Genomic DNA, 17,430 nt, shown 5'->3' with positions numbered 1-17,430 from the left:
GAAAAGTGACAGAAGGTGTCATCAACAGTGCTATCAAGCAGCACTTGCTCAACAACCCTCACTGATTCTCAGTTTGGATTCTATCAGGGCCACCCAGCTCCTGACTTTATTACAGCCTTGGTTCCAATATGGACAAAAGACTGAATTCCAGAGATGAGGTTAGAGTAGCTACCCTTGACATCAAGGCAGTATTTGACTGAGCAGAACAGGAGTCAATGTTCACTGACGATCGTATTATGTTCAGCACCATTCGCAACTCCTCAGATTCTGTAGCAGTCCTTGTCCAACTGCAGCAAGACAAGTCCACCATCCAGGCCTGTGCTTATAAATAGCAATTAACATTTGCAGCATACAAGCGACAGGCAATGACCATCTCCCACAAACAAGGGAATCTAACCAGAATCCCTTGATGTTCAACTGCATCACTATCATTGAATCCCCCAATTACAAAATTCTGAAGGTTACCATTGTCTCGAAGTTGAACTGGAGTAGCCATATATCTATTGTGGCTGTAATAGCAGGTTAGAACCTAGGAATGCTGGGATGAATAACTGGCCATCTGTCGATTTAAAGTCTGTCATCTACAAGGCTCCAGTCAGCAGTGTGATAGAATATTCCCCACTTGTCTGGAATAGTGCATCTCCAGTGGCACTCAAAAAGCTGATGCAATCCAGGACAAAGCATCACACTTAATTGGCAACCCCATACACCAGCACATTTCACTCCCTCCACTATTAATACACATTGGCATCGGTCTGTACCATCTTCGAAATGCATAGGTTTAATTCACCAATTTTTCTTTTAACATCACCTTTCAGTATCACTCTCTACCATCCAGAAGGATCAGGGCACTAGTTGCAGGGATCACCATCTCCATCACCTGCAGAGATCACCACCACCAGCAGGTTACCCTCCAAAGCCACACCATAACAATGCCGAACTATGTAATTGTTCTTGCAGCGTCACTAAAACAAAATCCTGGAACTCCCTCCCTAACAGAATTGTGGGTGTTCCTCCAAATATGGATTGCAGTGGATTAAGAAGGCAACTCATCACCACCTTTTACAGGGTGACTAGTGGTAGGCAATAAATGCAGGCCTAGACAACACACCCATGAATGAACTGTCAAGCACCAGTACACACACACACACTCACTATAAAGGAAATGTGTGAGATAACATTCATAGGTGTTTCAGGTGAAGGGCACAGTTAAGATGTAGCCAGTCTCAAGTGATATTACAGTTGTCCATTGGCTGAGAGCGATGAAGAAACTATGGGATGGAAGAGGGTAGGGTAATGTGAGAGGGAGGCATGAGTGCTTGAGCAGGAGAAAAGGAACACTGATAAAATAGCATTCTTTTGAAGAGATAAAACACTGGTAGGAGCTCTGATTAGGAGCAGCTGAATAATAAACTTACTAAGTCCCTGCAGTGACATGTGTACCTGGGGACCCAAATAATACCTGTCTTCCTCCACAGTTCTTTCTCTCTTCCCATTAATACTGGTGATTTGGCTTCCAAACCAAAGTGAGTAACTCATCTCCTGACTCCCCAAAGCCTGTCCACCATGTACAAGGCAAAAGTCAAGAGTGTGATGGAATACTCCCCACTCACATGGATGGGTGTAGCTCCAACAACATTCAAGAAGCTTGACACCATTCAGAACAAAACATCCCATTTGACTGGCACCAGGTCCACAAACATCCACTCACTCCACCACTGATGCGTATTGCATTTGCTGCTACCATCTACAAGATGCACTGCAGAAATTTACCAAAGAGCCTTAGACAGCACCTTCGAAATTCATGACTGGTTCTACAAGGACAAGAGAAGCAGATACCCAGGAACATCACCACTTACAAAGGTCTCCCCCCACCAAGCCACTCACCACGCTGTTCCTGATTTCAAAATATATCACCATGCTTTTTCTGTCACTAGGTGAAAACCTTGGGTTTCCCTCCCTAACAGCATTGTGGGGTCTACTGACAAATGTGGACTGAAGTGGTTCAAGAGGCAGCTCACGATCACTTTCTCAGGGGCACTTAAGGATGGGTACACCCATGCCCTACAAGTGAATAAAAAGAGATAATCTCAGAATTCCCCATATTAGATTAATTTGGTGGGCCAATTGAATTTATGTATTCTTGTAACTTCCTTGCCCCAACTACACAAATTAATCTTAGAACTATCTTTGTACCATTTGTAAACTTGCACATACAACCTCAAGTCTTTGTTCAAGTCACTGATATATGGCAAAATGCTGAGATAATTAAGAAACCCTTCATGGAAATGGCAATTAAACCCAAAGACAAACTAGAAGAAATTGCCTCATGCTAATGTGCAGCATATAAACTCAAGGCCTTCAATATCCAGTCCTGAAATAAAATAGGGCATTAATGAAAATGGGGTGGTTCAAATAAGAAAGAAAGACATTAAAATAGTTTGTTTTTCATTCTTCAGGCCATTAGATTGCCCACAGTTACGACAATTGCAGTACCAGAAGGCTATGAGTGGAAAGACATCACTGATTTCATCATGAATAAATATCAGATTGAAATCACTGGGGGTCTGGGGCCTACTATTGGAAAGGTACGTGAGGTCAACCTACAGGGAAAATAACCTGGTATATTGATTAAAGGCATGTACTGATGTTCATGTTATTCATTTATCTGTACATTTTGCAGGAACAATTTAACTAAACAAGGTGAGGTCTACACATGCAGCTGATGAACTTTATACATTGTAAATTATGTAAAGGGATTAATGTGGTGGTGAAATAAGCATTGCCTGAAGGTATTAGAGCATAGCTAAGGCCTTGGGCAAAGAGCTGGGTGGTGTGCATGGGGAAGGGACAGTTGATTATTCTGACTTTAAAACAACAAGTCTTTGATGCATCTTTCACATTTGTTTCCACTCACCTGCATTATTCACTTTATTCTGCCTGAACAAAAACAAATCTTTGATTAAACTATTCTATTCACTTGGGATTGCATACATGGCAAGTTCCTAATCTTACTGCGGTAGCTGTGTAGAAACAATTGCATACACCTCACTTGCAGGTCATTTCAGCTCTCTGGTAGGTCTTCAGTTTTAAACTATGTTAGCAGATGACTGCCAGAGGCTCTCTTCAGAAGGACCAACAGAGAAAATGCTTCTAAGATTTAAGTTTGTGCAGAAGAGGATTCTATGGGCTTATGTTTTTGGCCAAGCAGCTGGAGGAAGGAGTCATATAGTTCTCCCTTGTGGGACTGGTATTTAATTTTCGGGCAAATTCCTTACTCCTGTATTTCTGGCAGGATGGCATGGCGACACAGGGAGGTGGTTCACTAACAGTTGAGTGTTGTGGTCTCAGAATAATATTAAGCCCAAGATACATAGATAAATATATGGGATAAACTCAATAGATTAGTCACCTGCGCACAGAAACATTGTACAACATGTGGGTTTTAGTTTCTAGTTCTATCGTTCAAAATCTCTGAAGAACTGTTGAAAACCATGCTCCTTCACCGTATTTCACCTGTATCAATAGTAGACATCACAGATAAAACTTCATTAGGTGCTGATTCATGAATTCCTTATACAGTCCAGTCATACATCCTGTTACAGTCGTTACAGAACTACTTCCCTCACGCAAGATTTCCTATCTTACCTGTTCTTTAATCTTTGAAAGAGCAGACCTTAGTATCAGTTATCTTTCTACAGCTAGTGGTTCTCTCTATTTCTCTGTTTTGTACATTAGCCAGAAAAGTTAAGCTATAATCATTCATGGTTAACATCATTATTGTAACCATTTTTTGGGCACTGGTTTCTTAATGTCAAATTAAGACATTAAAAGTAGATTAGATTAATTACATTACAGTGTGGAAACAGGCCCTTCGGCCCAACAAGTCCACACCGACCCGCCGAAGCGCAACCCACCAATACCCCAACATTTACCCTTTACCTAACACTACGGGCAATTTAGTATGGCCAATTCACCTGACCTGCACATCTTTGGACTGTGGGTGGAAACCAGAGCACCCGGAGGAAACCCACGCAGACACTGGGAAAACATGCAAACTCCACACAGTCAGTCACCTGAGGCGGGAATTGAACCCGGGTCTCTGGCGCTGTGAGGCAGCAGTGCTAACCACTGTGCCACCATGCCGCCCACAAAACTAGAAGTAGAAGACAAGCAATGTTTTCCTGTCCTGTACTTATTGGGATTCTAACATTCTAAGGTGTAAAGAAGTTAATTCTTTATTAACTCCCGAACATGCCCAAAGGTACGTTGAAAATAGAGCTACAACACTTATTCTCTTTGTCTTAAACCACTTCAATTGCAATTATCACATATTCCATTTGGAACGTGGGATTAATGGATTCAGACTAACATTTCTAAGCAATCTATAACTAAATCAATTTATTTCCTGATCTTAGGTTTTGAGGATTGGATTAATGGGCATCAACAGTACAAAAGCAAATGCAGACCTTGTGCTCAGAGCTCTGAAGGATGCCCTTGCGCAGTGCAAGAAAAGCAAGCACTGAGCCAAGGCTGAAGGTATGGAATGGTTCTGGGATCTAACAACCAGCTGACCGAACAGGAAGCTAATCCTTCAATAACAAAACCTGAATTACTTTGCCTTTGGTATAATAAATCAGAACATACTTCCAACTGTACCGAATCCTAGCGATTAGAAAATGAAACTCAAAAGGCCAAATGTTGTTTTGCTTTGTGATATCTATTACCATATAAATACGAAGGATCTATTACATAATACTGAAGAGCACTATTAAATTCAATCTTATCTGAATTCGCAACAAAATATTTTGGAAGCTGGTGTGTATTTGAACATTGTCCTCATATCAGTCACCAATCTTAATTCTCTCTGTGCTTGGCAAACAAACATACCAAAGAACTTCATTTTTCTATTTATCTCAGCTTTAGCAAAGTCCCCTGATAGGTTCAGATGTCAGAGGATGAGGGCGAGGAATGGATTTGGGCCATGGGTCATAATTATCTATTGTAACTACTACACAATGACATAAATCAAGCAATAAACAAATTAAATGACAAAATCACACCCTTCCAATCAGGTTAGTGCAATTATGTGACTGAAACAGGAAAGGGAGTTTATTGTAGAGACTGCTTTTTGGATACTCTGAAAAATTGAGGCATTATGGAGATGGGAGACCTCAATATATAACTATAACAACTGTGTTGTATGAATTTAATACATTACAGTGTAAAATTCAACGGACCCCCACATCCATGTATCTATTGAATAAACAAATTTCAATGGTATGTTCTTGAATTAATTTTTAAGTTGCTCTGCAAAACCTCACAACCAGTTCATTAGACATGCGATCAGTTACACATTCAGATGTATTCTATAATTCCAATCTTAAACTGCTTACTTCTTTTTCCCCCATCTATCCTTCAATACTTTAGCTTTCTACTTTAGGTTGATACTCCAGGACAGTGTTGAGGAGTGCTACAGTGTCAAATGTCACAGCCTTCTTATATGACATTACACTAGCTATTGAAATGAATGTGAAAGTTCCCAACTTCCCAGGCATAACTTTTATAGGCGTGGGGCACTGACCTGATGTCCTGGCCAATATTCCTCTCTCAACATACATCATAACTCATCTCACTACAGCATCCCTTTGGCAGGTATCCAAGAGAAATATTATTGTTTCATATTCTCTATCAAAATATGAGGTGATTCATGGTCATTAAATCTTTATCTGAATCTTTACTGAAGGTACTGAATCTTTATCTCAACAAATATTGATCAAGTGTAACACAAGCACAAACACAATTTGACAGGAGCCTTAAAATTAAAACCTTGTTTGACTGAGAAGCAAGTCAGTGAGCATAAAGGTGATTAATGAATGGGACTTGCTGCAAATTAAGACACAAGTAGCAGAGTTATGGATGACCTCAGCCTACAGATGAAAGAGTGTGAAAGACCAGTAAGTAATATGTTTAAATTGATAAATCTGGAGGTAACAAAGGCAAGGATGAGGGTTCGAACAGCAGATAATCTGAGGTGGATCAAAGTCACGTAATGTGGAAATAAATGGTCTTAAGAGATGGGATAAATATACGTTGGAAGTAGCAGGAACTCCGGGTGAAATGTTACATCACAATTGCAAACTCTGTGGGTTAATCTCTGGGTGTTGCCAGGAATAGAGCCGGAATAGGTAGCTGTGTCAGCAAGTTTGATGACTTGAAAAAAATGGTTTCAGTTGTCTCAACATTTAGTTGAAGGATATTTCTGCTCCTCCAGTACTCTGTTAGAAAAGTATTTGATCACTTAAAGTCAACTCAAATGGTGGCGAGGTAGAGCTGGATGTGGTCAGGGCCTATGTGAAAGTTAAAGCTGTGCTTTCACATGATGTTGTGAAGGGGCGGCATGGAAAACAATAAACAGCAAGGAACAAAAGACCAATTATTGTAGGACACCAGGGTAATGTTGCATGAGTTGTAAGAGAAGTTACTGCAAGTGATGATCTGAATACAATTAGAAAGACAAAATTGAAACCCCCTAGGACAGCAATCCCATCCAGCAGTGCAGCACGAGGCTGATGTTGGAGGAAAACTGTGTCATCAACTGTCAGGCTGTAGCAAGTTCAAAAAGGTCAAGGAGGGGAAGCCTACTTTTGTCACTGTCACGTACAATGTCATTTGATAATTTATTAAAAACTATCTCTGTACTGCGACAGTCCTAGAAATCTCATGCAAGGAATCAGATATGCAAGCCTGGGAAAGTTGTGTACATATTTCAAAGATGACAGAACATTAATGGACTTGGGAAGGATAGGGAGGTTTGGGACGGGGTGGTGGTGGTCAAGGTTTGGTTTGTTTTGAGCAATTAAGTTGAAACTTTTCATCCCAAGGCTGGACTTTGTCTAGCGCTTAGAATCATAGAATCTCTACAGTGGATGCAGGCCATTTGGTGCATCGAGTCCACACTGACCTTTGAAGGGCATCCTACCCACATTCACACCCCATCCCTGTAACCATGCATTTACCATTGCTCACCTACTTAACCCACACATGCCTGAACACTATGGGTAATCCATTTAACCATCTTTGGACTAGAGGAGGAAACTGGAGCACTTGGAGGAAACCCACAAACACAGGGAGAACGTGCAAATTCCACAGGGTCACCTGAGGGTGGAATCAGACCCAGGTCCCTGGCACTGTAAGCCAGCAGGGCTAGCTACTGAACCATTGTTGCTGCAGGCAGATAGACAGTTCTTTTCAATAAGGAGCTGTGAATAAAAGCAAATGTTGTGAACTCAATGAGCAACTTCACTTCTGACCTTATTTTGAGCGAGGACCATTGTTGAAGCAGCTGAAGATGGTGGGTGTCCAACAATCATCATCCTAATTCTGTATGTTAGAAATGACATCAGACAATGGCAAGTTCTTTTTCCCAGATTCCTATTGACTTCAATTTTATCAGAGATCCTTGCTGTCACACTCCATCAAATGGTGCCTTGATGCTGAAGGCAGATACTCTCACCTCATCTCTTGAAATTTACTCTTTTTGTCCTTTATTAGGCCAAGGCTGCTATAAGATCTGGAACTAAAATCCAAACTGTTTCTTAGATGTTACTTGATGATATAACCCCTTACATTTACCTAATATTTGAATGTAGCCTGGTAGGGGATAACTAGCTGAACTAATTTTGAACTACTCCTTGTGGACTGGACATAGTGATGCAATTATGCATTTGCCTGGGAAATGGTAGTGTTTTAACTGCACTGGCCCAGCTCAGCTTTCGGCACTTGTGAACAGGCACTCCAGGCTGCTTTCATTCTGACAATTTTGGAGGCTATTTATTGTGTCTAAGGCTTTCAAAGAAGTTTGTGAGAAGATTTGTAGCTCGGGTGCTCGTTGTTGTGGTTCTGTTCGCCGAGCTGGGAATTTGTGTTGCAGACGTTTCGTCCCCTGTCTAGGGGACATCCTCAGTGCTTGGGAGCCTCCTGTGAAGCTAAGGATAGCTGGTCGTGTCATTGCATGGCTAGTTCGTGTTATCCTTAGTAGCCACACACGCAGGTGACAAGCAACATGAGTTCGACTGGGACAACACTACTATTAAAGGACAAGCCAAGCAGAGAACAGCCAGGGAATTCCTAGAGGCATGGCACTCATCCACAGATTCTATCAACAAACACATCGACCTGGACCCAATATACCGGCCACTGCAGCGACAGCTAGAACTGACAACTGGAAGCGGCAGAGACAAACCACCATAAATGCTGGAGGAAACAACACAGAAGCGCTTCACAGGAGGCTCCCAAGCACTGAGGATGTCCCCGAGGCAGGGGACGAAATGTCTACAACACAAATTCCCAGCTCGGCGAACACAACCACAACAGCTTTCAAAGAAAATTGCTTCCAATACCATGAGGCAAAGGTCAACATGAAATTAAATCCCTGAAAACACCGGTGAAAAATCTCAAAATAGACCATAGTTAACTTATTGCTATAAAGTAATAGTGGTGCCCATAAATTTTTGTTTGTGAATTACTGGTTACTAAATGAACTGTTAGCTTTGAATCCATTTCCTTAAGAGATTTATTGGCTTTTGCAGTTGGCATGTTTGAGCCAGAGGAATGAAGAATTTCATTAACACTGTCAAGCAAGAGGACAGTATCCATAAATATATGATCTTAGATGGAAAATCATGGGAAAGATATGGTTTCAAAATATGGCCTGAAGAGTAGAAGTCACTATAATTAACTGTCCATCACTTCCAAGCCACTATAATGATGAATACCTAGGTTTGAGTCACAGGTCAGAATGTCACTGAAGGAGTCAGATGCTACAGAACACAGTACCTGCTAAGCCACTTGAACGGAAACCACTGCAATTTACCACTCATCAGAACTAGTGGATAAAGAGTCTGTGACTAGAAATAACTGGAGAGTCTTAATTGGTACAGGGAGGCAGTAGAAAAATAAGTTCAGATGTCCCTTGAAAAAGGCTGTTGCTATATTCAGTCCAAAATTATGAGAAAATATTTCTCAGTGATATATGTTTTATTGCTTTCATCTGAATGAGTTTATCATGAAAAATACATATTTATATTAAGTGTATAATCCAGCATTTGGAGTAACCCGGCGTTAGTTAATTAAAAATGACTAACACGAAATGCAGAGTACCATTTACTTGCTGCACAATAGTCAGTCCCTTGGCAAATTAAAAAAATAACTAATTTAAATTTTGCCTATCAATGCCTTTGTCGAAACAGGTTTAATTTTATCTGCCTCTTTAAATAAATACACAATGGCCATTACTTCAACCCAGAAGTACAACCAGTTTTGTCGGTGAGGTAGGTTTCGAGGAATAAGTTTTTATACCAACGCAGAGGATCATAGAAATATCATCTCCAACTGCTTTGAAAACATTATCCCAACCTAGCAGAAATCAGAGGCATCGCTCATTACTACCATTTTCTATCTCTGGATTTCTGTTGGCAGTATTAAGTTCATTGCTGTGTGCTACTTCCCAGATTGTGCAGCACACATTTCAATTTCACTAACAGCTTGTTTCAGATCTTCTATGATGGCATCTACATCCTCCTTTGATGTTGCACGTCCCACACTCAAGCGAAGTGCGTTCTCTGCCACCTCATAGGGAATGCCACTGTTTAGCAAAACATGGGAAGGCCTAGAAAAGCAAGATTGATGGTTACAGGATGTGAGAGGGAGAAAGAAAATAAATGCATTCAGCCCACCAAATGAATTTACTCCAGAGAAATGAAAATAGCTGTTAGACAAGCATGAAGGGAGTAATTAATTCCCTCTACCTGTATGTTTGCTTGAAACCTTTAATCCAATTCCTAACCAGATATTAATTCAGGTGCCCATTGAAGGGGTTTCACCAACAAGGTACATGCTTGTCTGACAGCTATTTTCATTTCTCTGGAGGAAATTCATTTTGCTTTCTCCAGACTTGCCATCAATTCAATTTTTGGATGATCAGGTTTCTACAACGATGAAAAATAAATGACCAACTCCGGTCCCATCTACCCCAGCTAAATCTATCCACTTCTCTGCAAGGTTTCTCTGCCCAGATTCTACTATCCTGAGGGGACATCCAGTTCTGATTCTGTATTTCATTCTTGACTTGGGTTTGGCAGGTTGTGCAGTGGCTGTACATGGAGTGTACTCTGAGATGTAGGTGGTTGATGGAGGCCTGCAGGAGTAAGTAGTAAGCTGGAGTCACGAGCTCACTGCTCTGACTTTCATGTGGGAAATTGCTTCTCTCCGATTACTATTGAAAATCTTGTCTCTCCACTCAAAGTTGGTATGAAAATGGGATTTTCTGCTCTCAACTCTGGGAAGCTTCCCATTGGCTACTTCATATGATTCTCCCAATTTTCGTGCCATTCCCTATGTCATTCAGGGCTGGGAAGATTCTGCCCACAGATTTAAAAATAGCAGTCTTTACTGCGACATGCACTGATCAGCTGCACACTTTCAGTCTCCAACATGACACATCAGGGAGGGAACTTAGGGAGAACATCAACATCCTTCAGCAGTGTGGAAGGGACAGTGGGCAACAGTTATGTGGCTGAAATCTGACATTATATGCTTATAATTAAAATGACAATAAGTCATAGTGCTGAAAATACAAAACGGTCTTTAACTAAACCGTAACTTTCCATTTTTTAAACTATTCCCCATTACTATTTATTTTAAATCAAGCAATGAGGTGATTAAATGCGAAATGGCAAGGAAGATATTATTGAATCAGAACTATGATCCCTCCCAGTTTTTAAAAATGGATACCATTTACATTCAGAAAATAGTCGAAATCCTAATCTTAAGTGTAAATACAATTAACGAGTATTGAGAAGATTTCTAGCTCAAGTTGAGGTTCTGGATGTAGGTTTGCTTGTTGAGCTGGAAGGTTCAAGTTCAGACATTTCATCACCATACTAGGTAACGTCTTCCGTGAGCCTCCGGACAAAGCATAGCTAATGATTCCGGCTTTCTATTTATATGTTTGGGTTCCTTTGGGTTGGTTATGTCATTTCCTGTTCTTTTTCTCAGGGGTGGTAAATCTGGTCCAGATCAATATGTTTGTTGATAGAGTTCCAGTTGGAATGCCATGCTTCTAGGAATTCTCGTGCGTGTCTCTGTTTGACTTGTCCTAGGATGGATGATCCACAGGAACTACGCATAGCAGAGAAAAATCGCTTATACAGTGTATTCAAAAAGAATGGGTACCCAATGAACACAGTCTACAGATTTCTCAGCAACAAACCTAAACAAGCAGACAAAACACAACCAGAAACCCAAGCCACTCTCCCATACATCAAAGACATCTCGGAAATGACTGCCAGACTACTCAGACCCCTTGGCATCATGGTAGCCCACAAACCCACCAACACACTAAAACAGCAGCTAATGAACTTGAAAGACCCTATACAGACAACAAGCAAAACTAATGTCATTTACAAAATACCATGCAAGGACTGTAACAAACACTATATTGGACAAACAGGTAAAAAACTAGCCACCAGAATACATGAACATCAACTAGCCACAAAACGACATGAACCTCTCTCACCAATATCCTTACATAGAGATAAGGAAGGACATCACTTCGACTGGGACAACACATACATCCTAGGACAAGCCAAACAGAGACATGCACGAGAATTCCTAAAAGCATGGCATTCCAACCAGAACTCTATCAACAAATACATTGACTTGGATCCCATTTCTCGCCCCTAAGAAAAAGAACAGGACATGGCATCATCATCGGAAATGATATCACCACAGGAAATAACATCACCAAACCAAATATAAAAATAGAAAGCAGGAATCATCAGCAATGTTTCGTCCAGAGGTTGAAGATGTTACCTAGTATGGTGATGAAACATCTGAACATGAACCTTCCAGCTTAGTGAGCAAACCTACATCTGTAAATACAATTGGAATAATTCTGTTACAATTCAATCTTACTATAGAGAGGAACAAGCAAGGTGTCTGAGGATAGTGGTGATGACATAATGATATTTAAGATTATTCTGTCACCTATTCCAGAATCACAGGAGTGAACTTGGGGACCTCTTACCTATTGCCTTTGTCTGAATGGCAAGCAGCTCCGACACTAGCCAATAGCCTTTGACAATGTAGCAGCACTGTCCGACCTGGCACACAATGGAATAGTTACTGTGGCATAACACATTCACAGTAGTGACTCAAACATTCCCCAACCTTGTGCTTTTTGGGTGTTTATTAATTACATTGAATAGCTGATTTACTGAGACTAAGAGTACAGTTCTGCCAGTACCTTGCAGGTTAGGTCCAAGAATAGACACGTTGCAGGTGTTAGGCAATCTCTCTGAGCCCTCAAAGTGGCTGTTGAAACGGAGTCTATCCTTCCCAAAGACAGTCTGCAATAAGAACAGAAAAAGATCAAGATATAAATTTTACTCATTAATCATGTAACATACAGCAATAACATAAATAGTAGATTCAACAATTCTCTTCAATACAATCTTAATAGACTAATCATGTCATGGTCAACTTCCTGTGATGAAACCACTTTATGCATCCAGATACACAATCTAATGGACTAAGCCCATCCTGCAATCACCTGCAGCACACTGTGATGTGTACAGCCTGACAACTTAAAAAAGTGATACATTGTGATCACCTGTTTATTTACAAAGACAGGGTAAAAACAAGGGCTGCAGATGCTGGGAACCAGATTCTTGATTAGAGTGGTGCTGGAAAAGCACAGCAGTTCAGGCAGCATCTGAGGAGCAGGAAAATCGACGTTTCGGGCATAAGCCCTTCTTCAGGAATGAAGAAGAGCTCATGCCCGAAACGTCGATTCTCCTGTTCCTTGGATGCTGCCTGACCTGCTGCGCTTTTCCAGCAACACATTTTCAGCTGTTGAGAGTGTGACTCTAATTATAAAGACAGCCAGTGTTCTCTTTGCACTGGAATTTGATGGACTGCCTCTGCCTTTCTATCCAAGTCTTACAACACTGCAATATTCAGTACCTATCATGACAGAATCTAAGAAATTGGAGTTGACCACGTGGCCCCTCATGCTTGCTCTAACATTCAATATGATTATGGCTGACCTTTGCCTGCTCCTCAAATCCCTTTCTTTCCTAGAGAGATTTAAAATAGATCTGTCCCAACTTGAACATATTCAGTGGCTGAGTGTCAACAACCTCAGGGATAGGCCATTCCAGAGATTCACAATCCATAAGTGAAGAAGTTACACTACATCTCAGCCCTCAATGTTTAAATTCCTTACTCCGAGCTCTGCCCTGTGTTTTAGATTCCTCAGCCAGAGGAAACTACCCCATGTCCACCATTTCAAGACCTTTCAGAATCTTGTATGCTTCTATTAGATCACCTCTCATTTGTCTGACCCCCCAGTGGATTAAGGTTCAATTTACTCAGCTTCTTATCACAGGCCAACTGTCTCTCATTCCATTAATTAATCGAATGAATCTTTGTTGTACTGTTTCCAAAACAAACTTATCCTTCCTTAAACAGGGAAACCAAAACTGCGCACAGCACTCCAACTGTGGTCTCACCAAAACCCTGTAGAAATTATCACAAGATTTCCTTCATCCTGTATTCCAAACACACTGCAATGACAGCAAATATATTACTGCCTTCCTAATGGCATGTTGTACCTGCATATATTTTCTGCATGCCCCTTGAAAGTGCACAGAAGTCTCCCCAAACATTCTCAGTTCTGGAAGATGGCATTGAATGACCGAACACAAAAGAGAAATTCACCTTGAGTTTTTATTCCTCTCTTCTCTTCCATTAGTACGAACACTTGTTGGGTTAATGATCCAAGAATAATAGCAGCACTCTGAATATTATCCAAATGGATGTTTTCTGTCTGCAAGTCCAGTCAGTGGATATCATATTGTTCAACCAGATGGCCCCAGCTTTTACAAACCAACGCACGTATTAGATTTAGGAGTATGCTATTCAGCCTCTTGAGCCTGCTCAATCAATCAATAAGATCATGGCCAAATTGATTGTGGCCTCAATATCATGATCCTGCCTACCCCTGATAATCCTAATCAATCAAGAATCTATCAAACTCTGCCTTCAAGTATTTAATGACTATTCTTCCACCATTTTCTGCAGAATAGAGATCCAAAGCTCTCAACACTCAGAACAAAATATGCTTTGTCGCCATCTTAAATGGGATATTTCTTATTTTTAAATCAGGTTCCTTTAGTTATCCTCAACTGATGCACATCAAAGCAGTCGCTGGTTAATAATCGGGAAGAAACCTCAGTGATATTTTATCCCCTCACCCTCACAAAGTTGCAGCAGCTCGATTCTGATCAACTCGCTCAGTAAAAAACAGGATTCAAAGTGGGATCAGTAGTCTGTATAATTTATTGTTTCACTGAGCAGCAGTTTACCCAGAAAACTATTAGGACACCTGTGCTATATTCTAACAATTGAACTACACAGTCTTCAATAATACAACACGCATGTAAAACATTCACCACAAATGTTCATATGAACGTAAACATTGCTAGATCAAAGATCATTAAAGTTAGTCCAGTTCACCTTTCACTATCTTTTCGATTCACATGGTACAATAATGGAGTTGCTAACTATTCACTGCAATCAATCAATTAGTATATAAACAATACAGGGATTAGAAGAGGTAAACCTCCAATACTGTTAAATATAGATCCAATACTTCCCAAATGGTTATGTATACTCCACATCTTTTTCCAAATGACTCCTACACTGTACAGTTTATTTTGGGGGTTGGTTTAGCTCAGTTGGCTGGATAGACATAGACTGATGCCAACAGTATTGGTTCAATGCATACTGACTGACGTTACCGTGAAGGACTCTCCTTGCCTGAGGCACAGTGACCCTCAGGTTAAACCACTACCAAGTCATCTCTCTGTTGGAAGAGCAGCCCTATGGTCTGGTAAGACCATAGTGACTTTACTTTAAAATATTATTTTGTTACTTCTAAACGTTCACACATACCAACAGTTACTTTAAAATATTATTTTGTTACTTCTAAACGTTCACACATACCAACAGTTTCTCTTCCATATAATCCCTCACTTCTTGCATGTGACTGGCATATGCTTCGAGATTCCTGACCACCAATTCAGCAGCCTGACAAAAGAGATCAGTAAAATGAAGTTGAAGTCCATCAATCATAAGTTATTTTATTTTTTTTAAACCAGGTTGTTTATTTAGCAGAGAAAGGATTATTTACCATTTAATCAGTTTCCATTGACTCTGCACAGTAAGGACTACCCACTATGCATTGCACAGAGTTTCACTTATTCAAATGGTGACGGACATTTGCTATGTCATGTACAGAATGGAGAAAAGGAATGTAGGATGTGTGGTTGATATGTACAGAGACATTGAAGTGGAGTTTGAATCCCAACCCCCACTACCACCCAAAAACCCCCAGGAGGAGCAAAATTGAAGGCTGTCATAATAGAGAGATAATGCGTAAGTGTACACAAAATTGGTGAAGAGGTGATATGTCAATAGTATTAGTGAAGTTATTTTTCAGACTTAGGGTATCCCCTAAGATTTTGCTGGTACCAATCTTAGGTACTGTTCTTGATTAAGTTAAAAACCCCACACACCAGATTATAGTTCAACAGGTTTATTTGGAAGCACTAGCTTTCAGAGTGCCGCTACTTCATCAGGTGGTTTTCAAATGACTCCTACACTTAAAAGTTTATTTTGGGGTTGGTTTAGCTCAGTTGGCTGGACACAGACTGATGCCAACAGTACTGGTTCAATGCCCATACTGACTGAGGTCACCGTGAAGGACTCTCCTTCTCAACTACAACCACATGATGGAGACCGTCGCTCCGAAAGCTAGTGCTTCCAAATAAACTTGATGGACTATAATCTGGTGTTGTGTGATTTTTAACTTTGTCCACCCCAGTCCAACACGAGCACTCTACATCATGTTTTTGATTGTATCACAATAACATTGGATGTACAGGGCACAATTTCTAAGTTGCAGAAGTTGCTAAACTTGGAAGCATAGGAACAATGAGGAAGGCAGAACTCAGACAGGTGTACACAAACGGGTGAAATGGACAGATGTAAGACAGCTTGAATTCAATGCACTGAACAGAGAGTGCTATATTTTAATGAGGTAATAAAAATCAAATTATAGTTTTAAAGGGGCTGCATGAATGTAGGTCTTTGAAAGTGGTATAAGTTTGAAAAGACTGTTAAAGCAATATGGGATACTTAGCTTAATCAACAGGGTCAGAGTATGAAAGGAAGGAAGTGGTGCTAAATCTTCGTAATGCATTGGTTTGCTTCCAGCTACATTATTGAACATAATTCTAAGCATCACATTTAAGAAGCCAATCAAAGTCTTGCACTGGGTGTAGATGAAGTTTACCACATTGGTATTAGAGATGAAAGCCTTTAGTTGTACTCTAGGGTCAGTGGTTCAAATATATGATTCCAATTAGAATGGAAAACAAGAAACTGGGTGTATCTCTATAGGAGGTGAATACAGACACATAACACCAGAGAAGATCATTTCTGGCACCTTTACAATGACTGAGAGGGTTCAGCTCATCTTCATATAAGCATGATTCAGCCTACAGAATAGCACCTGTAGAAGAGGACGGCTTCTGCTGAGCTAAAATAGTGGCTGTCCTATGATCACATAGTATGGGCAAAATATTTACCTTCCCAAGTCCTGCGATCATTGGTGTGTTTTCTGTTCTGGGAAGAGATTGCAATACAAACAGCAAAGTTAATTACTGGATTTACAATTTATGTACTCACTAAAACATATGTAGTCTATTCAAATCAGTCAAGTTATTCTCAAGTCCTACCAAGGCAGTGAGGGAAATTTTAAATTTCAATTTTTGGGTGAAATAAAAGACCAAAACTGAATCAGACCTCATCTTTTGACTTAGAACCAAATCTGTCATTATGGTCATATCAACCTGCCTCATAGGGTCATTAAATAGCTGGATTGTCAAAGTGACTGCAGAGATTTTAGGCAACATCATGGCAGTGAACTGACCAATGGGAGAACTAGATTTAAAAAAATCTCAGGCCTTGAGTTGCAAAATGCCAGATCAAGGAAAAGGGTAAGAGGATGGATATACTGCAGTAGGTGAAACCAAATATTGCTGCTTCATGATCATTGAGGGTCATCAAAAGAGTTGTGAAATCTCTTTGGAGCAGAAATTATGATTAAAAATCCCACATGCTTTATGGAAGAGGGGAAGAACACTAGGTGCTTCGTGGAGGATGGAAGGAAACATCAAAGCTGGGGAGGGGGGGGAGGTGCGTTAAAAGTAATTTTTTAAAGTCTTTGCATGAAAACGTGGTAGTAAATTCAAAACAAAGTCAGTCAACTGTGGCTAACAAAGGAAGTTTACTGTTGAATAA

At 40.4% G+C, this 17,430-nt stretch overlaps 2 protein-coding genes across 8 annotated transcripts in view; one reads left to right on the top strand and one right to left on the bottom strand.

Annotated features, from left to right (window-relative positions):
• agxta (alanine--glyoxylate and serine--pyruvate aminotransferase a) overlaps nucleotides 1–5,283 on the top strand; it is a 28,053-nt gene extending 22,770 nt beyond the window's left edge. The window contains exons 10-11 of the mRNA XM_043701816.1: nucleotides 2,460–2,588; nucleotides 4,419–5,283. Of these exons, the coding sequence (XP_043557751.1) occupies nucleotides 2,460–2,588; nucleotides 4,419–4,526 (237 nt within the window). The 3' untranslated portion in view covers nucleotides 4,527–5,283. The remainder of the gene's footprint in view (nucleotides 1–2,459; nucleotides 2,589–4,418) is intronic.
• scly (selenocysteine lyase) overlaps nucleotides 1–17,430 on the bottom strand; it is a 41,693-nt gene that overhangs the window by 9,003 nt on the left and 15,260 nt on the right. For 2 of the 7 annotated variants that reach the window (XM_043701813.1, XM_043701815.1), the window contains exons 9-11: nucleotides 16,716–16,752; nucleotides 15,070–15,153; nucleotides 12,308–12,410 (exon numbers count right to left, since the gene is read on the bottom strand). In XM_043701813.1, the coding sequence (XP_043557748.1) occupies nucleotides 12,308–12,410; nucleotides 15,070–15,153; nucleotides 16,716–16,752 (224 nt within the window). Of the gene's footprint in view, nucleotides 1–8,964; nucleotides 9,671–12,088; nucleotides 12,165–12,307; nucleotides 12,411–15,069; nucleotides 15,154–16,715; nucleotides 16,753–17,430 lie in introns of those variants that run through there. The other 5 variants (XM_043701809.1, XM_043701812.1, XM_043701811.1 and 2 more) reach the window with 5 other exon arrangements.

The sequence above is a fragment of the Chiloscyllium plagiosum genome, chromosome 13 (genome assembly GCF_004010195.1).
Source record: "Chiloscyllium plagiosum isolate BGI_BamShark_2017 chromosome 13, ASM401019v2, whole genome shotgun sequence".
Taxonomy (NCBI): Eukaryota; Metazoa; Chordata; class Chondrichthyes; order Orectolobiformes; family Hemiscylliidae; genus Chiloscyllium; species Chiloscyllium plagiosum.
This window is presented reverse-complemented; position numbering and strand designations above follow the sequence as displayed.